Raw genomic sequence first — 23,431 nt, 5'->3', positions numbered from 1 at the left:
TTTTGTCTGTCATAGTTGAAGTGTACCTATGGTGAAAATTACAGGCCTCTCTCATATTTTTAAGTGGGAGAACTTGCACAATTGGTGGCTGACTAAATACTTTTTTGCCCCACTGTATGTATAGGTGTAATGTGACTAGGCATCAGGATATGTGATAAACAGAGAAGCAGCAGGGTATATGATGATGTGTGTGTGTGTGTGTGTGTGTGTGTGTAGAGTCAGTATAAATGTATGTGCATGTGTGTTTGTGAGCAAATGATGGAGTGAGTGTGTGTGCAGTAGTGTGCATTTGTGTGCATAGAGACGGTGCAAAAATAAGAATAAAATACAAAAAGGTCAACTCAGTCCGTGTAGCCATTTTGTTAGCTATTTAGTTAGCAAACTTATGGCATGGGAATAGAAGCTGTTCAGGAGCCCGTTGGTGTCAGACTTTATTCACTGGTACCGCTTGCCGTGTGGCAGCAGAGAGAACAAATATTCTATGGCTTGGGTGGTTGGAGTCTTTAATGATTTTCCAGGCCTTCCTTTCACACCACCTGATATAGAGGTCCTGGATGGCAGGGAGCTCGGCCCCAGTGATGTACTAGGCTGTCCGCACCACCCTCTGTAGCGCCATGCAATCGAGGGTGGTGCTATTGGCATACCAAGCAGTGATGCAGCCAGTCAAGATGCTCTCAATGTTACAGCTGTAGAACTTTGGAGGATTTGAGTGTACGTGACAAACCTTTTAAACCTGAGTGGCAAGAGGCACTGATTTTAAGTTCTTAGTGTTTTAGACACTGAGGAACTATACTTCCGACCTGCTCCACCGCAGTCCCGTCGATGTGGATGGGAGCGTGCTCTTCCCCCTCAGTGTCCCGTAGTCCGCGATCAGGTCCTTGGTCATACTGACATTGAGTTGTTGTTCCGGCGCCACACTGCCAGGTCTCTGACCTCCTCCTTGTAGGCCGTCTCATTATCACCAGTGATCAGGCTTACCCCCGTTGTGTCGTCAGCAAACTTGGTGTTAGAGTCGTGCATGGCCACAATCGTGGGTGAACAAGGAGTACAGGAGGGGACTAAGCACACACCCTTGTGGGCCCCCCCGGTGTTGAGGGTCAGCGTGGTGGAGGTGTGATGTTGCCTACCCTCACCACCGGGGGTCGGCCCGTCAGGAAGTCCACGATCCAGTTGCAGAGGGAGGTGTTCAGTCTCAGGGTCCTAAGCTTGGTGACGAGCTTAGAGGGACAATGGTGCCGAACACTGAGCTGTAGTCAATGAACAGCATTCTCACCATTGGTATTCGTCTCATCTAGGTGGGTCAGGGCAGTGTGTGTGTGCGACTCAAATAGACCTGTCACTAATTGTGTTTCACACACTCAGTCCTACATTTAGTTTTCTGCCCTAGCACTATACAGCGGATTCAAATAATCAAAGCTTAAATGAGTTAATTATTTGAATTAGCTGTGTAGTGCTAGGGCAAAAACCAAAATATGCACCCCTCGAGGCACCCAGGACAGAGTTTGGGAAACACTGCTAATAGCTCATACACTTCACATGGAGCAAAGAAGACAACAATAAAAAGTTTATCAAACTGTCAAGTTTCACAGTTGTCCATTACTGGATAAACTGCTTATACTTGCCTGTCAACAACATGCCCATCCTAAAAGGCTCGCATGATGCAATCAGACTTGTAGTACACCTGTCCAAAAGATCACTGCCTTTACAAAATAATCTATTGTGCTCACAAATCACACACACAAAACAGGTTAAATCTTTTGGGGGGGATGTACATCTTAGAAAAACAGGTGAAATAAATAGATTTTATTATTTTCATTGTCATAATTATTAACACATCAAAGTGCCAACAGACTGACAGTCTCCTGACCCTTTTTCCATCAAGAGGTCTCCTCTCTTCAGCATTAATTTAGAGGAGCCAATGGGCCTTAGCCTGGTCCCAGATCTATTCTTGTTTACTCCATTGCTGTCATTTGACAAGCCTAACAATGAGTGACATGGAATTAGCATGATGGCTGGCACAAACAGACTGGCACTCAGGCTAAAACCAATGGGCCTCTTGCCACCATTGTACCTCTCTCAGGATCCAACCATGCATAAAATCTCCCATTTAAAAATTAAAAATATATATTAAAAAATTATGCATACCACTGATATACAGTTCTGATATAAACAGGCTTATTGGTCACAAACCAAATAGAATTATAAACATGGCTTCTTTTACAATACACAGAAAACAAATGTGAGGGATATAAGTGTAATCTTTCTTTTTAAAAGGGGTACATTTTTCAAATGTATACATTTGTACATATTTTTTTCTTCTTCAATTATATCTTTTTTTTTTTTTACAGTCTGAATGCGCAAGGCATTTTGGGTGCCCCCAGTGTCCTTTGAGCACAAATTGCAGTACACACACAGCCACGCACACAGTCACACACACACACACGAGAGAAGTGCTTACAGCACCTTGGAGTGGCAGCAGTGGCTTATAAAAAGCACATATTGTACCATATTGGCATAGTTCGTCTGTATCTTGTTGGTTTTCAAGAAGCAGGGGAATACCATGTGGTGACTTATCATACCGTATTTCAGTTCACTTCCTATTACTTTAATAGTCTTGCCCGAATCCCAAACCCACCTGTCCAATCCTCTCTGATCTACACAAGTAGGGAGCAGGGGCAAGGGATTGATTGGTTTGGGATTCAGGCCTCGTCTACCATCACTAACTAACAGTCCCTCTAAGTGGGGAGGTGTAATTAAACCAACTGGAGGACAGCCACCCAGTCTGTGTTAAGAGTTAGAATAGACTTGACTTCTCATTTCAACAGGGGAGTTTTAATCCACAATGGTGAATGAGGCCACCTGGTGGTGAGAATGAAACATTACATTCCTGACTGTAAGATCCTTGTGCAACACAACCACACTGAGTCAATCACATACAACACACACGCGCACACACACACACACACACACACACACACACACACACACACACACACACACACACACACACACACACACACACACACACAGAAGCAAAAGTATTACAATCAGTGTAAAAAATCTGTATAGTCTCAAAAATGTGCAAAAAAGGTCATCGCTAACAGAAACACAAGACAGACTATGCTCAACAGAGTAGAAGTCCATCATCCAATGAGTAACCTTGAAGAAGCGAGCGGTAGAGAACACATTATGTACCGGTTTTAAATAGTGCATATGGCGTTATCATTTCTGTTGAGAGTTGATCTCAGCGAGTCCCAGTGCCAATGGAAATGTCCAGTTTCATTTTTACAGGCAACGCAATGCAGGGGGGTAAGGAAGGGGTCTAACTTCTTGGGGACCAGCTTAGCTGATGATAACACACACGGGTCGCCATTTTGCTTCTCAGACTAAAAGAAAACAGAGTCCAGAATAGTGGAGTCAATAACCATTATTTTTCTTAACCAGCATTCCTTCAGCGCGCGAGAAACACCGGATTTAGTAACTTGTGGTTAAAGGGAGAAAGTGCCTAGGCGATGGGAGATATACTCCATCATATTTCAGGCTAGTTGATCAGTAGGTTTCCCGAACCCCTCACACAAAAGAGCTTGTGTTTCCATACCTTGAGTACCTATGGGTTAGCTTACAGGCAATGACAACACCCCCTGGAGTCAAATAGACAGCCACTTCCATCATTAAATTAAAAAACACCTATCCTACTGCATCTAGAAAATATGGGTCAAATATATCTGACATTCTCTGTACCTGGCAGCACAAAACAGTTAGCACTGCTGTGATTTTAGATAAGTCTACTTGTTAGTAATGTTGAGGTGTGGCTGAGTACAGCACTGAAACTAGGGATGGACATTGAAAAAAAATGTCTGAGTACTCTCATGCAAATCATTTTGTGTACTGGCATTCAAGCACAAAACAGGGCTGAAGGCAAAACAAGTTTGCAGTATGTTATCGATTGCTTCAATTAAATTTTTTATGCTATATTTTCAGTGCACTTGACACACTCCAAACAAAACACATCTTAAAGTTTGAAATGCCATTTGAACCTGCTAAATAGTTGCATTTGCAAATTTCCAATGCAAATCTAGAGTCGAGGACTCGAGCCCATCCCCAACTGAAACTGAATACTGAAAACTGCTCTGGTGTGTGTGTGTGTGGGTGTCTGTGTCTGTGCCAAAGGAGTGTTTGAGAGGAGACACGACACAACATACCAGTACTTTCTTTCCCAAGGCATAGTAGGGCAAGAGGGCACAATGGTACCAGATGGTGTCCAACACTGTGGAGTATAACTAAGTATTCTCCAGCACTGTCGCATATTGATATTGGCATAATTGCAGAGCTTTTTGCTGAGTACTGTTCAGTGCAGTAGTATCTTAGTCAAGGTGTAAACTGTCTAACGTAGAGAGTGCTTCAGCACAAAGTAGTACCTGATAATAACATACAGTATGCCTACAACTGAGTAACAAGCATCCTAATTGGCTAGCGGTTCTCCACTCTTCCTGTTTTAAAACACCATAATGTACATTTTACCAATCAACTAAGGCCTGCCTAAACTTTGAGCAATCAACTGGCATCAGTACAACACGGCCAATCACAGAGCTCCGATGTATTTCTGTTAAGAACTGAAGCACCAAACCCATTATGATGAGCACTCTAGGTTTCTGCTTTGGTGTGTCTCGATTGTATCTGATCTGGGGTCAGTAAGAGACCTAGGACCCCTGGTGAGGAGAAGGCAGAGAACAGTACCAAAACTGATCTAACACCAGTCTGATACAGAGAGAAAAAAGGCAGGTCAGAGAGAGCAGACCAATTCGGCGCACCACTGGCTGAACCACACTGATATAAACACTTGGATATGATCCGAACCGTAAATAGGCTGGTACCTGTCTGATGCTTAGCGAAAACGTTTCAACCAAAGACATGTTCCTACACGGATAAAAAGGCACACGGCAAAGAACAAAGACTGGAAGGGGATTTGACAACAGACCCTGACAGACAGGCGACGTGACTGACACAGCAGACAAGACAGACACAACTCACAATAGTCCAGGACAGACTGAAGTAAAGCGAGGGATCCTAGCAACAAAATTATTTTTTTCCATCATAAAATGTCTACAGTATAAGTAAGAAGAACCGTTGAGTTCTGGATGTTCTACATGGACTGTGAATGTGCAAGTGGGGGGGGGGAGCAGCATAGGCAGCAGTGTAACAAGAAGACAAGTGTGTGTGTGTGTGTGTGTGTGTGGGGGGGTGGGGGGGGGGGGGGGTTAGGAGTGTTCTCATCCGGTGTTCTGGTTGTGGATTCGATAGCAGCGTGCTATGGGTTTTCAGCTGTACATTCTGGGTCGAGTCAGGACCACACTAACCGCCAGGGGTGCGTTCAGCAGGACACGACGTTGTGCAATGTTCAGATCGATATAGCGTGTAGAACAAACCTGCCTCTAAGACGTGTAGAGTAAGGAATCGTTTCGGCTCTAGTCATGCCATTTCTATCTGCAACGTTCCACAACGCTTGCCTACTAAACGTGGCCCAGATTATCATGATCGTCACCTCAAATCTCCACTAAGGTCCAGATCAGAAACGCCGACGTTGACTCAGTGAGCTAAGCACGGCGTGACTGAGTCCCACTCCACAATCAAAAGCAGGAGATATTAATCATAAAAACATTTTCAAAAAAAGGTTATTTTGTCATCTTGGTTGGGAAACTTACCCTATTTCTGAAATTAAGGTGCAACTTTCTTTCTCTAAATGAGTTCATTCATTAATTCCTCCTTGCCAGTCTCCTAAAAACAGAGACGCAGGAGTTGTAGTCCCCATCTCTACCCACCTCATCCAATCACCAGATGGATACCTCCCACCAAGTCCTCTCTGGTCCAATGGGGGCTTTCTGTCTGGAGCTGGGAGGGCGGAGTCAAAGGCAGGGACAGCGAATCATCTAAGGCCATCTCTGGCAGTTCAGGGGTCAGGGGGAAGGGGCTAGTGAACAAAGAAGTGCCTCAGAAGGTCGTCGGCCGAGGGCCTCAGCTTGGTCTCCACGAAGATGCGCTTAAGGAAGTCGCGGCCGTGATCGGAGACGTGGACGGGCAGCGAGGGGTTGGTGGGCTGGGTGGCGATCTTAAAGATGGCCGCCATGGCCTCGAACTCGGCCCAGGGGGGCCGCTGGGTCAGCATCTCCACCACTGTGCAACCCACACTCCTGGAGAGGACACCACTGACATTAACCAACATCATCATCAACAACAGTTGACATGACATCCCACCAGTGGCGGCTGGTGGGAGGAGCTATAGGAGGACGGTCCCATTGTAACGGCTGGAATGGAATGGTACCAAACACATCAAACATATGGAAACTCCGTTCCATTCATTCCATTCCTGACATTAAAACGAGCTCGTCCTCCTATAGCCCCTCCCACCAGCCTCCACAGCATCCCACTCAACACATCAAGATCGTTAGTGGTTCTCATCTCACCAAGAGTTACATTACAAAAAAAGGGAGACACTTTTTCTCAGTGGCTGTTACACTCGTCCCCCATAGCCTCCTATCCAGATCCCCTCTCCTTTCTGACCACTAATTTAAAGAGACTTCATTGGAAATCATATGGTAGAAACCTCTTAACGGTGCAGTTCTGTTATGATATTTCCACACTATGAGGTCAAAATAACAGTCTGAAATTGTACAAATTGTGATGAGCTTTTGGTGTAAGAGCTGTTTGAAAAAAATGCCTGGAATTTCAGCCTGTTCAGGTGGGATGGAACTTTTGGCCCACATTATGACAATGGGATCTGATTATAATAGACCAATGACAGTTCATCTGGGTAAGGGGGTGGGCTCTAGACCCTCCTATTAGCCAATCAGGGCTGTCTATATAAATATCTTCAAATGTGTGTTCCTTAACACACACGATCAGACAGAGCAAGGGCGAAAGGAGGCTCAGGGAAATAAATGATAAAAAAATACAATTTATTTTCATTAAATAAACAGTTATTTATTAGGCAGTGATAAAAAAATTGCAAAGACTGCATGTGGGCTTTAAGTCTCAGCCAGTGGTTTGAAAGAGAAGGAGACAAGGAGGTAGAAACTATTTTGCTGATAAGTCTGCCTCAGTAATAATCAGTCTTACCAGATATCAGCCTTCCTGCCATAGCCCTCTCCACTGATCACCTCTGGGCTCATCCAGTAGGGAGTACCAGTCACTGACTTGATCCCTGTTCCTGACAGACAGATGGTCTGTAGCCGCCTGCTCGCCCCAAAGTCCCCCAGCTTCACGTTTCCCACAGAGTCCCGCAGAATGTTGGCCCCTGGAGAGAAAGATGGAAGAAAAAGAGGGAGGGACAGGAAGAGGTAAGGAGGTGGTTTAGGTACATTCTCTCATAAGAAACTACATTACCCAGAAGTCACTGCTTGAGTTACAGCAACGTTCCCCTCAATATCCATCAACATTCTGTCATAAGCACGACATGAATCAGAACATGAGAACTCTCTGAGTTATGATAATGGTCCTTCCTATCAGAATCCAGCAACATTGTATTCCAATATTCAATCCATTTATCCCTCTCTCCTTCTGTACCTTTGATGTCTCTGTGGACGATCATGTTGCTGTGTAGGTAGGACACTCCCTCCAGGATCTGACGGGTGTATCGACGCGTCACGTTTTCCGTCAAGGCCCCGTACGACTTCAGCTGGTCTTTGATGGAGCCCTGGGGACAGAGGGTGAACATATGAGAGTTCAAGCAACCCGCGGCTCTGTTCCAGGCCATCTTTACTGCAGCAGCGTCGTGCCGATCAGCAGTGAAACTTCACTGAAACAAATACGACCTGGAACACAGCCTACGTCGCCACACTGGTGGACGGAGACAGGTTTGAGTTGGTCTAAGTTCAGTTATTCAAACGTATACACACACTTACCCCGGGCATGTACTCCATAAAGATGGACAGAGTTCTCTCGTTGGAGTCTCGGAGACAGCCGTAGTACTGGACGATCCGTTCATGGCACAAGTTCTTCAGTAACTGGATCTCACACTCCAGGGCACTTACCTCCTGCAGATAGACAAGATATGTTGAGTACACAGAGTACACAACTCTCGACCACACACAATCTCTGTTCCACTCACCTTGCTGGTCTCGGGACTCTCTGGGTCAAACTGGACCTGTTTAACAGCCAGCTCTCTGCCAGTGTCTGCATCGTAGCACAGGAAGACCCGGCCAAACGCACCCTGACCCAGCAGCTTACCTAGCCGCCAGTTAGTAGGGGCACGTGGAGCTGGACAGACATGGGGGAAATCAAATCAGGCCATTTGTGTGCATTTATAAGATATACGCTGGATGCAAAAGTGCTTAGCAGCTACACGGCTATCCTTCCACCCCCACATCAGTATTCTTCTCTCCATTCTCAATCTCTCCTTTCCCTCCCACCCCTCCCTATTGTCTCCCTCCATCCAGCTCTACTCACAGCGGCTGGGTGGGCTGATGTCCATAACGGAGAGGGTGGGGTTGGGCTCGATGTCGCTGCCCCTGCGTCTGCGACCCCCGGGCTCCTCCAGGTCTGGGGTGAATATGCTGCTGCCACTGCTGGTGCTGGGAGACTGCTCGGTGGGGCTGAAACTGACCGGGGAATGGAAACCGTGGACCTGGGTCCGCCGCGCTCGAGGGAACGTCTTACGCCCTGCAGGGGAGGATGGGAGAGGGAGATTGACGGTAAACAACAATAGTTTTCTGTGATACTCTTAAAAATAAAGAATCAGACACCCGGATTTAAGGTTGAATTGACTGACTTTTGTTTTAGAGAGGGTGTGTTTTTGTTCGTTCCTTTACCATCACTGTAGTCCTGAAGGCCAAAGGAAATGTGGTATCGCCGTGGGTAAGTGCCCCCTTTCCCCGACTTCTCAAACACTGGGATATCATACTCTGGGTAAACTTGGTGGTTGTCTGGGTAGCTCTGTGCCCGGGGCATACGTGACTTAGGATAGTTATCACTGCAAGGAAATACAGGAGGAACACGTGTTTTTTTTGTTTTTTTAACTGTTCGATTCAGAAGGTGAAATGTTGAAGGTTACCACAATGCATGCTGGCTATGTGGTTCTTAGCTGGATGTTCACGACTCACCTGTCCAGTGGGCTGTCCAGTGAGGGACAACTCCCCGATGCAGAGTTCTCTGGACTGCTCATTGACAGAGGGTCCAGCATCTAGAAAGGAGAGATTGAGTTTGTGACTCTGCTGTCACTTGTTAATTAAAATGTTCATAACAGTGGTAATGAAGGACAGTTACGAGTAGGCAAGAGTGTTGGGACTAGGCCTTGGTATGACTGTTCCTGATCTGAGCCCCTGTCTCTATCCCCAGTCTCTGAGGTGAGGTCACAGAGCTAGATAGAGGACTCATCTTTGTAGCTGTGTCATTATGGCGTCTGTGACAGCATGGGCATCGCCATTGAGGCCATCTCCATTTTAAAGTAGTCCATTTTTGTCTTTTGTGTATAAAAAAAAAAACAAAGAGTGAAGCTAATATTTGTGATTTACCACCACCTGCAGTCCTGGACAAAATTGCGTGTGTCATTTATTTATTATAGCCACTAGATGGCGGTGACGTAGTTTAAAAGCCATTTACAAACCATAGGCAACCCAATTTGAAGAAGACAATGCTCTGATTATTGGCTGATCGTTCCCAACCCATAGGAATCCCCAAACAGTTGACTACTTTAAAAATGGTGGAAGCCCTAAATGGCAATGTCAATGCTAAAACGGGTTAGATGGATAGAGAGTCCTCTATCCATCTCTATAGGTGAGGTTACCTGGTCCATGCTTTCTGGAATGAACTCTCCCTCGCTGTTAATGCTGGTGAAGGAGCCGTTTCTGGCCACCTGCTGGAGGGCATCAGGAATGTAGCCTGGAGGGGGAGAGCTGCGGTCCCCGGAGTGGGACCCTGGATGAAAGAGAATTACATACATTTCTAGCTGAAGACTTACTACTAGACTGGTGGTGAACGACAAGGTGTTTTGGATGTGTCTAATGCTATGAAGCAAATGGATTTGGAGAAAGAAAGAAATGGAAAGAATTTACTAGAAGGACAATTTCACAGATTGAATTAAATGAATTACACACACACAGATATAGTTGTCATTAAAAACACCACAGAGGTGATGACCCACCTATCAAAGCCAGCATGCTTTTATTGTCTGTGGCCCTGAAGCGGGTGTTGTCCAGGTCTTCGTGTGGGGGCAGCAGGTCCATGCTGGACGTGGAGGTCTGAGAGGAGGAATTAAACACCATCCATCCATATCAAAACAGTTTTACTATACAACCTTTTCCTTTACAGAATAAAACAATGCTTATGTCAGCTTAAACAAAGGTCTCAAGATGATTCATTAAAGTAATTACTCAAGAAAGTGTGCTGAACATAGTGAGCTGTTGATGGGTCAATCAGCCAGTACAGTAGTATGCTATGGATTGTGTGTGATTCCCTACAGTCACTGTGCTGTGATATGGTCTGGGCCCATATCCACAAAGCATCTCAGAGTAGAAGTAATGATCTAGGATCTGTCCACGTAATCTTATTCGTTATTATCCAAAAGGATAAACTGATCCTAGATCAGCACTCCCAACTCTGTGATGCTTTGTGAATATGGGCCGTGAACTGTCTGGTCCTAACCTGAGAGGAGGCCTGGAGCACCAGGAGGATCTTCAGGCTCTTCATGTGGACGCTGCGATCCAGCAGCTCCACGGCCTTGTCCAGGTCATCCTGAGTGGTCAGAGGAATCACCAGCTGGGAGGGAGGAGGGGAGAGAACCACAGAGAGGGAAACAGACAGATCAGCTTGGGAGAAGAGGAAGAAACGGCAGCAAGAGAAGGAAGTGAAATAGAAAAGAAAAGTATTGGTAGTTTCTCACAGAACAATTCATTCTCTCGCTCACACATGTTGATGATTGGCTTTTGGTGCTTATTTGACTGCCAGAGATCAACATTGTGACTAGAGGCTGGGCTATATGGCCCAAATATCATATCACTGTATTTAAAAGAATATTGGACGGTATGAAGGTATTTTATGAACAATACAAGTTCTACATTTGCTTTATGACCCTAAAGTGGCAACACATACATTCTAAGTGATTTCAATTCGTTTTTCTCCAATCTGATTTTTTTATACTGTTCAATTCAACCAAAAATCATTTCCTGCATTTTAATCCATTTCTGCATTTCCTGCACTCATTTGAGATCTATCCATTAGCGGCAAACACAATAAATGTACTGGCCAGCTAACTAGCCATTAACGGCAAACAAGATTTAGGCCCAACTTGCTAACAAAAGACAAACTAGCTGTTTGCAGATGTAAGAAACACAAACTAATAGTGTAATTATAGAACACTAGTGGATTTATATTAAGAAGCTAAGTGAAAACATCATAGCTGTCGTCAACATCATTGTAGCATGTGCTGCATCGACCATGCAGACTGAACGCAAGTGTCTCATGGTTTATTGTATTATTTTTAACAAAACAAATACACATGCAAGTGTCTTGTGGTCGAGGAACAACATATGCACTCCTTCGGGGGCGGGGGCTAGGTCTGTGTGGAAAGCGGTATGGAGAGATGACTCAAGTAGCAAACTATAACAGTGGACGTTACACACGTCGTGTCACAAACCAAACATTCAAATACCGTTATAGAAGGTAAAGTTAAAACCCAAACTAGTCGGTGTATCAATACCGGCACATCGTCAAATACGTTATACCGCCCAGCCCCACTGCGACTTGGTGATGACGTTATCGTGATAAGTACCTCATTGTTGGTGTAATGCAGGTCCATGGCCTGTCCGAAGGCCACTTTGGCTTTGTTCCCCAGGTCATCCAGCCTGACTGGGCGAAAGAACTGCAAGATCCTCTTCTCCCCTTTGAACTCAAACTTCACTCGCACATCGTTCTGTAAAACACACACAACACACACCAGCATCCATGAGAGGAAAGGGGATGAGAAAGAGAAATGCCATTCATTGTATTGAGACTATTCTCTGATGAGTGCCAAGTGGAGGCAAGTGGACAGACCTGATTTTTGGGTGAAGAGGCCTTGGGTTTTCCCAGGTCAGATATGGTCATGGCAGGGCGGCTAGAGCGGTGCAGTTCGGCCAGGTCCTGCATTATAGAGTTCAGCGCCTCCTGTTCATCTGTTTGGGGCAGGTAGAAAGCTCAGAACAGAAAACACAGAATAGAAGCCATAGAACATTCTCTGTTGTTTGACGTTCCGTTCTTAGCCATAGAACCGAGAGTATTGCAAAGCATTCCCAGGGCACCTTAAATGATCAGATATGGCCTAATGTCATGACAGTTCCGATGTATTACAACTGTGTCTATGTGTTGGGAGAAAGTGTGAGGGAGGATGTACACATACTCATTTTGACACGTTGATTCACCCAGGAGTCCAGGATAGAGGATTCTCCCATCAAAGGGGTTCCTTTCTCCTGTAAAATCTGAGTATTGCACACAAACAGAATTAGTCACTCACTAGCAAGCTGATTCAAACTAGAATCATTCTGCATTTCTAGCTAAATATTGTTTACATTGGGTTGTGCCATTTGATTTCATTCACTTTGTTACCGCACTCTTTTTCATTTGAATGAAACTTTCTATACATATTTGCCCATGGCAGAAGTGGTCAGAAAGTAACTTTTTGGACCTGAATGACAAAACATTTAGGAGAGAAAGGTGCTTAAAGATGACACATTTTGCATACCCCCACCCTACCATGAGACATCCATGTCTTCATCACCGGAAAAGATAAACGGTTCAGTTTGATATACATTTTAAAGCTTACAAACACTAAGCTAAGTACTTTAAAGTCAATTATCTAAAAACGTGTATTTTACATCATCTGTGATGTTTGTGTTGTGCCCACCATCAGTTGAGACACAGCATGCTCTTGAATACAGGGTGGGTGTGATAAATGTACTAAAATGGGAATAGCATTTTATTTTCAACTTTCAAATTGGTAGCAGAAAGATGATTGGAGGTCCCACACATCAAAGAATGTTGACTTTAATGGAAATATAATTAGTATTAAATTATACTGTCAGTCCTCCATAGGAAACCTATTGAAATCACAGAAATATAGATAATAGAACTGACATTCCCATTTAAGTTGACATTCGACAGTGGGTAGACCAGCTGCCATCTTTGTGGCAGTAAATGGAAGTAAAAATGTAATTTAAATGCCAATGATGCACCAGTTAAATTGCAGTGGTCTGAAGGGGTATGAATTATACATCTATGATTGACCCACTCTGTATTCAAAAGTATTCTGTGTATCAACCGATGGCAGGCACAACCCAAACACCTCAAATGTAAAATAGGGTCTAAGCTACAACATGTGTGAAAATGTTTTGTTTTTTTGATCATTGATGTTCAAGGTTAAAAATACTTTAACTTTTCCATTCAAAATTGTGATATTTCTAAATATGCAACAATTTCTAAGCTTTTACTGAACAAAAATATAAACGCAACATATAAAGTGTTGGTTATATGTTTTATGAGCAGAAATAAAAGATCCCAGAAATGTTCCATACGCACAAAAAACATTTCTCTCAAATGTTGTGCACAAATTTGTTTACATCCTTGTTAGTGAGCATTTCTCCTTTGCCAAGATAATCCATCCACCTGACAGGTGTGGCATATCAACCAGTTGTCACAACACAATGCCACAGATTTCTCAAGTGTAAGGACCATGCAATTGGCATGCTGACTGCAGGAATGGTGGGCGGACCTATGCCCTCCAAGCCACCTGCCCAGTCATGCAAAATCCATAGATTAGGGCCTAATGAATTTATTTAAATTAACTGATTTCCTTATATGAACTGTAACTCAGTAAAGTCTTAGAAATTGTTGCGCGTTGAGTTTATATTTTTGTGCAGTAGAAATTCATCAGGCCATAATCTATGGATTTCACATGACTGGGAATACAGATATTCGTCTGTTGGTGACATATCTTAAAAAAGAAAAAATGGACCTCAGGATCTCGTAGCTGTATTTTTGTGCATTCAAATTGCCAATCAAATGCAATTGTGTTCGTTGTCCGTAGCTTATGCCTGCCCATACCATATCCCCACCATGTTGACATCAGCAAACCGCGCACCCACACAACGCCATACACATGGTCTGAGGTTGTGAGGCTGGTTGGAGATACTGCCAAATTCTGTAAATTGATGTTGGAGGCGGCTTATGGTAGAGAAATTAACATGACATTCTCTGCCAACAAATGTTGAATAAAATTATATTTTATTATATTTCATTACATTCTGACAATTGTTCAGTGGTGTTGGTCATTCAGCTGGTCAAAATATCCACAGGAAAGTATTATTAAACAAACTTCAAAACATGGGTCTATGTGTGTGGCAATCAAAATGGGTTTGCTTATGACCGAAGGCACGTGCACAAGACGGAAGTACATACACTCATTTATACTAACAGGTCTTTACATGGTCTTGCATGTGGCAGGTTATAGAAAATTCAACTTCAGTAAGTTAGGTAACAATAGTTTCCTGTGGATATTTTAACAAAAAATTTGAGCAGCTGAAAGACCAAACCACATAGACAACCGGTAGAGTAAGTTCAAATATAATTGTATTCAACATCCTGGCTTGTAAGGAAAATGTCCACGATTTTGCAGTACTTTGTTACAGACTGTATAGTAATAAATTGGTATCAAAGTCTGATTTATTAGGCAGTGTAGGGGTATGTGTAATTCTACAATAACAGTGTGACAGACTTTTTCACATTAAAATGTCAAACAAAAAACAATAATTGCAAAGCTAAACAACCCATAACTTTATGCACAATGACTAATTTTAATTTTCACTTAACATTTTACAAAAACACATTTACTTGAAGAACAGTGCAGATGTAAACTTTGGTAACAGAATGACGGTTTGTGCCATCATTCTGTTACTAAACTTTGCATCTGCACTGTTTTTTAAGTGAATGTGTTTTTGTAAAACGTTCAGTGGAAATTGTTAAAAGTAGCTAACGTTAGTCGTTTCTGAGTCTGACAAATCTGAGTCTCACGGTTGTAGTGTCACGGTTACAGTGTAATTGCCCGTATGCAAAATTTGACAAATTTGTGCACCCCTCTACCTAGTAAATGTTTTAGCATTCGGACCACCTCTACCATTGGCAATTATATAGAAAGTGTCATTCAAACCAAATGGGGTGCGGTCAAAAAGTGATTGAAATCAAATGGAACGAACCCATATGAGGCTGTCGTTCAAGCTATTTAGTAATGCAAGTTTATATAGCTAATTGAGCTATAAAATTCGGATCTATGCCTATGGTCATTAGCTAGCTAAACCCTGCGATCCAAATCAACACAAGACACCCTAAATTACTAACTTGCATGACAGAAGTTGACAGCTAGCGAACGTGTTAGTTGGTTATCGACGTAGACATGTATCTGTGCTAGAAAACAGATATTATTTCATAACAATCAACAATTTGCAAACGACAGCTAAATAGGATGGCTAACGTTAGATTACATCGCCTTACAGGGAAGTTGTCGAGTTAGCTGGTTAACGTTAGCTAGCTAATGTTTTCCTCGATTAACTTGCTTGCTACCGGTACGTAGCTAGTTAGCTACGTGACGTGAGCCACACACATCGTGCAAATCAATTAGTCAAGTACTTTCTTTCTGTAAATTGTAACGGGTAACAAAACTGTTTCTAATTTACCTGGGTGGATTCTGTATCTTTACTTCCTCATCCACAGGGCCAGCGACAAGAGCCCCGGCCCCGCGGATAGCGGTCTTTGAGAAAGCAGAAGTTTAGAGTCCGCTTCGAACTTTACTTGAGTCCAAGGCCCCGAGTTTCAGGCCAAGATATCACTAACGCTTGTGTTGTGCAAAATGTTCTTCGACGTGAAAACTGACAGTGGCGATGTGAACTAATTAAAACAAGCATTTGAATATCTATCCGTTGACAAAAACTTAATCCACACTTCTGTTTGATTTGTAAATCTAGGTACATGAAAACGGTTCTACCAACACAGCTCAGCTGCAATCTTCCCCCAATAATAACAGCAAGCCTAGTTGGAAGAGTCCAACCACAACACAAGTTTGTTGATGTCAGAGAAATGTGTGTGCGCTTCTGGTTTCTTCATCAAAATATGTGGTCGTTCGATTTGGCTGTCAGATTAATAACACAGACAGAAGGGGTAACCTTGAAAAAGAAAAATTGAGTTATATATATATATATATCTTTGTTAATAACTTGCACTCCTAGTCCTGCACTTCATAGTTAAAATGTCCATACAATATTATAGAAATCTCACATTATTCAGTTTTGATTCATAATAGGTCAAAATGCATTGCTATGCACCTCCTATCTCACTATGTGCATTGCCATGCACCTCCAATCTCAATCTCCCAACGTTTTTGCAATTTAACCCTGGCATTCACACTTGTGCAATACAATTTAGCTACAGTACTTAAATAATGTGTAATGTGTATGATTTTGTGCATGAAATGTGTAATTGTTTTTACTCCAACATTTAAAATTCCAGGTTGCTTCTTCAGTGCCACCAGGTCTCCTGCTGCCGAATAGTTAGTGATGCAAAGGCCGAAGCACAAAATTAAAAGGACTCTTATTTAGAAGAACAAACTATTCACTTTCTGTGGAAACATAGGCAGGACTACTTCTGTGGGAGAGGTATGGGGGATGATTAAGAGGATGAGTGGAGTCAGACAAAATCGGGATCTCCCTGTGCTGAAAAGTGGGTAGACTGTTGCAATGAGAGACATGGAGAAGGCAAAGATGATAGCTCAGACTTTTGTGAAGGTGCACCGCTCAAATAATCTAACGGAAGAGGGACAGCGTTGGAAAGAGAAGGTCAGAGGAGAGAAGGATGAGATGTGTTCCATCATGGGAAAAGTACTAGGCCTTTACAATAAGGTGTGGCAGGACGGAATACGGAAACCAGGGAAAGAGCCTATTAATCCATCAAGTTATAGACCGGTAGTGCTGACATCTCATGTCTGTAAACCTATGGAAAGGAGGGTAACAGAAAGACTGACGTACTTCCTGGAGAGCAGAGGACTAATGTCACCAGGTCAAAGTGGGTTCAGGAAAGGCAGGGGAATGATGCATCCTGTACTGGGTCTAGTCAATCATATGGAAGACACAGGCAAATAAGGAGGTGGGGGTAGCCATTTTCTTTGATTTAGAGAAGGCCTATGATATGATGGGGAAGGGTGCCTGCGTATCAAACTGGATAGCATGGGGGTTGGAGGAAGGGTTTTTAACTGGATGAAGGACTTTCTTTTTGGACGATCAATGCAAGTGAGGGTGGTGAGCTGCATGTCAGAAAGTTATGAGGTAGATAATGGTACCCCCCAGGGAAGTTTGATTAGTCTTTTGTTGTTCTCCATTACGATTGATGATGTATTCATCAGGTGAGATCAGATATTGGGAAGTGGTTGTTTGCGGATGACGGGGCGCTGTGGAAGAGAAGGAGAAAAATTCCCCATACAGCCGAGAGAGTTCAAGAAGAGATCAGAGAAGTTGAGCAGTGGTCTCTCAGGTGGGGCTTCAAGTTCTCAGTTGAGAAAACACAGACTGGGTTTTCTACTAGAAGGAATATTCAGGAGGAAATATACCTGAAGCTCTACAGGAGGAAGGTGGAGACGGTGGAAGTGTTTAGGTTCCTGAGGGTCTGATTTGACACTCAAATGACATGGGCGGAACATATTAACACAGAAGTTATCAAAGGAAATAAAATATTGAATGTGATGCGTTGCCTGTGCGGAATGGAGTGGGGGGGGGGGGGTCGGATACACTGGCATTAAAAACGTTATATATGGCACTATCAAGGTCATCACTGGACTATGGTAGTGTAGCATATGCATCAGCAGCTCTGACATCTTTAAAAAAGCTAGACGTAATCCAGGCTCAAGCTCTAAGAATATGTTGTGGAGCAGTCAGACATTGCTCGTCCTAATATTTCTAGATTTCTTAGCTCCATTCTTTGACTTTAGATTCATGTGTATTGTTGTGAATTGTTAGATATTACTGCACTGTTGGAGCTAGGAACACAACCACCCACAATAACCTCTGCTAAATATGTGCATGTGACCAATAAAATTTGATTTGATTTGAGAGATGCCTTTAAAGTTGAGAAGACAATAACTAACCATGACATATTGGGTAAATCCTCAAGGATATAAGGTCACACATCCTGCTGGAAAAGAAGGTGCTCCTAGAGTCCTGGGAGCATAAACCTGATCTGAATACAAGTTTTGGGTGGTTAGGTAAGGGCATAGTGAGAGAGGCGGGACTGTTTGGGAAGGAGTTCAGCGGGTACTATGCTGCCTTGAATATACTCTATTCACTGATGGATCTAAGGACCCTAAAACAGGGAGGACAGGTGCAGCTTTTAGTGTTCCTGAGTTTCAGGTGGCAGTGAGAAAAATAGCATTTATCCGTGGAGTTGCTGGCCATACTCTTGGCTGCAGAGTGGGTGGATGGGGTGAGGCCAGACAGGGTGGTCAACTGCTCTGACTCGTGCAGCACTGATGAGCTTAAATGCATTTCTGTCACAAAGCAGACAATATGTCTTGTATGAGATTGTGCAGTGCCTGTTTAGGGTGAGACAGAGGTGGTTATTTGTGAGGTTCCTCTGGGTACCAGCTCATGTAGGAGTAGCGGGGAATGAGGAGGTGGATGTTCTCACCAAGCAGGCTCTCTGACATCTTAATGTTGATACGGACATGTCAATCAGTAAAGCAGAAGCTACGTGTTAATAAGAACAGTGGTTAAAAAGAAATGGCAAGCAATGTGGAACAGGGAGGGAAAGGGAAGAAACCTGTGTAAGATCCAGGAAGAGGTGGGGGCAGGGATGTCCACCGGTTGAGAAGAAAGGAGGAAAGTGTAATCACAAAGCTGAGACTGGGACACACAAGGCTCAACAGTACATTGAAATTGGTAGGAAAACATACAGCTGGGAGATGTAAACACAGTCAGGAAAACATGGAGACAGTGGAACACATGCTATTTCAGTGCCAGCAATATGGGAGGGAAAGGGGAGTAACTATATTTAAGGAGTAATGGTATTGAAGAGCCAAGCTTAAGTGAACTGCTGAGAAAATCTTCAGAGGTGTAGTGTTTAATTATGTACTTAGTTTCCTTAAAATTAAGGAGACGAGAATAATTGGTATAATTGAGCACTTCCCTGTCTTTGGTCCACACTCCAGTCCAGCTGGGGGCGGTAAAGCACCTTAAAGTTGGTTCCCAACCGCCACATAAAAACCATAGACAAAGAAGACTATTCACTTTCCGGGTCAGTTTATTAATGGTACCTGCTTCTCAAAACACCAAGAATCCCGAGGCAGTGTTTACATTTTTAACTAAACGTTTTGTGGAATAAAATAAACATCACAAGAGCAATACCATGTCAGACACGGTAGGGGCACAGTTTAACTAACGTCTTGCTTGTCTGTGAATTGGTTGAAGAGACAATAATGGTTGAGCAATGCTTGCTAGCTACGTTAGCCGCTATGTGGGCCGAGAAGAGTTGTGTTTACTAACACAAGCTATCTAGCTAGCTACTGTAGGTAGCTAGATCGAAAATAGTGCCACTGACTATGCACGAACGGTATAACATTAGGTTTTACTTTTGCAAAATTGTAACTAGCTATATGTCACATGGCTCTCCATTTGGTCTACTACGTAACGTTACCGGCAGGTAGCCTAGTGTTGGGCCAATAACAGAAAAGGTTGCTGAATCGAATCCCTGAGCGGACAAGGTAAAAATCTGTCGTTCTGCCCTTGAACAAGGCAGTTAACCCACTGTACCCTGGTAGGCCGTCATTGTAAGTAATAATTTGTTCTTAACTGACTTGCCTAGTTAAATAAAGGGAGAAAAAACAATATTCTGTTTGGCGACCATGGAGGGATTCATGGCATGTTGACAGTGCTGTAGGCTGGCAGACTATGCTGATGTAATGTTGTATGTCAATGGACACTTTTCTTACAGGAGTCTAACGTTGTTCATTTCTGTATATTCCAGGAGACAAAACCCTCAAGTGGAGATGGAAGTGAGAAGAAAGATGGAGAGTACATTAAGCTGAAGGTGATTGGTCAGGTAAGAGAATATGGAGAAGTATGGATGCATCTCAGACAGGAGAGTTCCCTTCCTTGCCTCTATTCCTTTGCTATATGTAATAGGCCTTTTCTTATTTGGGCAAGATTCTGTACTCCCTCTCTCCTCCGCCCTCTCTCCTCGGAAACTGGTGGAGTCGAAGAGTGGTCGAAGAGAGTGTCAATTCGTTAGTTGGCAAATAGAACAGGGTCCTCCCTTCTTCGATAGCCTAATTTTGGCAAGTAAGCGCAAGCAAAGATTTCTATAATTAGCTCATTGTTCTTTCTGTGGCGAAGGTGTATCCTACCTGAGTCCTTCCAGAACGAGTTTTGAAATCTGCCACACCCCCTTTGAATCAGCTATTGTTTTCTCAAAGGAGAAAAGCATGCAAACATTTAAAAACCATATGCTACTTATTCTTTTATCTATAGAATGTCTTTCACAACTAGCTAAATTCGTTTTTTTTATCACTATGCGTTTATTTTGGGATTCCGCCCTGTAAATGTCATTTGCCTGATGACACACCATTGGAGACTCATTTCATACAAGTGCATTTCCGTCCACTTTCCATCTCCTCGCCGCCTCGCCTCGATTACCTTTGACCTTTTTCAAAAGGAGGACGGAGGAGAGAGGATGCAGGAGTTGAGTTAAAATCCAATTGAGAAAAGGCCACATCCTGGACTTAAAAGCATTTTAAATGGGAATTCTACATTGATCTTGCTATTTAGTCTGGGACTAGTGTACTAGGATCTAGTGCAACTCCAGTCCTCGAGGGACTGATTGATTAATTAAATTGCATTCTAAACTGAAGATCATGATTAGATGGAGTCAGGTGTGTTGGCTGGGGCAAAACTGTGACACCAATCAGGCCTTCGAGGACTGGAATTGCTCACCCCTGATAGTCAATCAATCAAGTTGATTTTATATAGCCCTTCGTACATCAACTAATATCTCGAAGTGCTGTACAGAAACCCAGCCTAAAACCCCAAACAGCAAGCAATGCAGGTGTAGAAGCACGGTGGCTAGGAAAAACTCCCTAGAAAGGCCAAAACCTAGGAAGAAACCTAGAGAGGAACCAGGCTATGAGGGGTGGCCAGTCCTCTTCTGGCTGTGCCGGGTGGAGATTATAACAGAACATGGCCAAGATGTTCATAATGTTCATAAATGACAAGCATGGTCAAATAATAATCAGGAATAAATGTCAGTTGGCTTTTCATAGCCGATAATTAAGAGTTGAAAACAGCAGGTCTGGGACAGGTAGGGGTTCCATAACCGCAGGCAGAACAGTTGAAACTGGGACAGCAGCAAGGCCAGGTGGACTGGGGACAGCAAGGAGTCATCATGCCCGGTAGTCCTGACGTATGGTCCTAGGGCTCAGGTCCTCCGAGAGAGAGAAAGAAAGAGAGAAGGAGAGAATTAGAGAGAGCCAAGATGTTCAAAATGTTCATAAATGACAAGCATGGTCAAATAATAATCGGGAATAAATGTCAGTTGGCTTTTCATAGCCGATCATTAAGGGTTGAAAACAGCAGGTCTGGGACAGGTAGGGGTTCCATAACCGCAGGCAGAACAGTTGAGTGTCTGGGAAAGCACCCCTAGAAGCCTGGCACACAAGACTGAGTTGTGTTCACCAGTTAGGAGAAAAAAAGGCCTAATTCTATCTTTACTTTCAGGACAACAGCGAAATTCACTTCAAAGTGAAGATGACAACACATCTAAAGAAGCTAAAGGAATCGTACAGTCAAAGACAGGTAGAGTGATAGAGTTATGAAGCCAAACTATTGTCCCAAACCCATTTTGACAATGTTGGTCAGAATTTCAGAAATAATATCATGTTCCCAGTATCTGACGCAACCATGTGTGATTCCTTCCTGCAGGGTGTACCAATGAACACCCTGAGGTTTCTTTTTGAAGGACAGAGAATCTCAGACAACCAAACCCCCAAAGAGGTACCCAACCCATCCCTCTTCCCTTGTATCATCCATACAACCACTAGCCTGGATGCCAGGCTGTTTCTCTTGCCAAACCCTTATGGAATGGCAATTCCAAACCTGAACAGACTGGCTCCCAGGTTATACAACCACCACTGTGTCTCTTAAAATAATAATTTTCTAATTTATTTAAAAAAAATTAGGTGACATTTCAATTTGTTTTCTCTGAACCTTGAACATGCTTGCAGATAAAACTTTCCCCTGCATCTTTGTCTGACTTTCTCTCCCTCCCCAGCTTGGAATGGAAGATGAGGATGTCATTGAAGTGTATCAGGAACAGACCGGTGGACTTTGGAATGATTAGACTTGCTATATTTTTTTCTCATTTTGAATTTTGTATGTATTTTGCTTTTGTGCTTTGCGCCATCTGGATCACACACTCTATTGGGGCTTCCATGTGCGAGGGCACAAAGAACGACTGTGTTAGAATGTGTAGACGATCTGTTCTTTCTCCTTTAAAAACACCTCGCACAATGAATTCTTCTCCCTCCTTTTACAATGCAGGTAACATTGTAGTGCAGACAGTGTCATAGCTGAATGTCCCCTATTGAGAGATGGCATGCATACAATGACTGGTTTTCTCTAGACTCTGCTACACATGCCTCTTTCGCACCTAAAGTTGGAATATACCACCTATGAATGCTAAAGCATTGTTTTGAAACTGTTTAACAATCCCAGTTTCCTACCATTGATGGATATGGTGTAATGTTATTTCAAATGTTTTTATGATCATGATGTATATTTTGCATCCAGTATGTGTGTAATAATTATTCATGTTCGGGGTCCCCCAACTGGCGGGACGAATTTGGCCCGCGGGTAGTTTTATTTGCCCGCGGGCCAAAAAACATTTTTAATTGTTGGACATAAGACTGTAAAAACACCAGCAAGCCTGCTACAAGTGATTTTAATTTTGGATATCTGTTTCAAAGAGAGATATGTGATCATATATCATAAGCAAGGCTTGAAATGATTGTTTTAGTCAAATATATCTGGGCATCTTGGGGTCAATTTGCAGTCTACAAATTATTCAGAATTATTTTCTGGCCCCTTGACCGTCCGTTCCAAGAAAAAAATTGGCCTGCGGCTGAATCTAGTTGATGCCTTTCCTAGGTGTTCTTTTTATTTCTATTTGAATTTCACTGTTTAATCTCTGGCCTCTAATTGGACTTAAATATTTTCTCTTGTCTGTCCTTTTATCAAAATATGTCTTGCTGTATTGAACCACAACAGTAGCCACACACAGTAATGTCAATGCAACAAATGACTCCTTATGGAGGCATTGATCCGGATGGTTTGAAGCAAATAACGTTTCTTTTTTTTGAATAAAATGTTTAACAAAAACAGGA

The 23,431-nt window shown here is 43.1% G+C and overlaps 2 protein-coding genes across 2 annotated transcripts; one reads left to right on the top strand and one right to left on the bottom strand.

Moving 5' to 3' along the window:
• Positions 1-1,788: 1,788 nt before the first annotated feature.
• LOC129859604 (mitogen-activated protein kinase kinase kinase 2-like) lies at positions 1,789-16,069 on the bottom strand. The gene is made up of 15 exons (XM_055929595.1): positions 15,693-16,069; positions 12,368-12,446; positions 12,025-12,143; positions 11,762-11,902; positions 10,636-10,749; positions 10,136-10,232; positions 9,779-9,909; positions 9,096-9,175; positions 8,805-8,965; positions 8,443-8,655; positions 8,105-8,253; positions 7,899-8,030; positions 7,561-7,690; positions 7,114-7,291; positions 1,789-6,188 (listed from the first exon to the last, which is right to left on the bottom strand). Exons 2-15 carry the CDS (start codon positions 12,417-12,419, stop codon positions 5,969-5,971), a joined length of 1,917 nt encoding a protein of 638 aa, XP_055785570.1. The 5' UTR covers positions 12,420-12,446; positions 15,693-16,069; the 3' UTR covers positions 1,789-5,968.
• Positions 16,070-19,278: 3,209 nt separating this feature from the next.
• On the top strand, positions 19,279-23,431 carry LOC129859603 (small ubiquitin-related modifier 1-like). The gene is made up of 5 exons (XM_055929594.1): positions 19,279-19,416; positions 20,023-20,097; positions 21,768-21,845; positions 21,972-22,043; positions 22,321-23,431. The coding sequence occupies exons 1-5, from the start codon at positions 19,405-19,407 to the stop codon at positions 22,387-22,389; spliced, it is 306 nt and encodes a 101-aa protein (XP_055785569.1). The 5' UTR covers positions 19,279-19,404; the 3' UTR covers positions 22,390-23,431.

The sequence above is a fragment of the Salvelinus fontinalis genome, chromosome 7 (genome assembly GCF_029448725.1).
Source record: "Salvelinus fontinalis isolate EN_2023a chromosome 7, ASM2944872v1, whole genome shotgun sequence".
NCBI classification, from domain to species: domain Eukaryota; kingdom Metazoa; phylum Chordata; class Actinopteri; order Salmoniformes; family Salmonidae; genus Salvelinus; species Salvelinus fontinalis.
The sequence above is the reverse complement of the archived record's forward strand: the minus strand, read 5'-3'. Positions and strand labels throughout refer to the sequence as shown.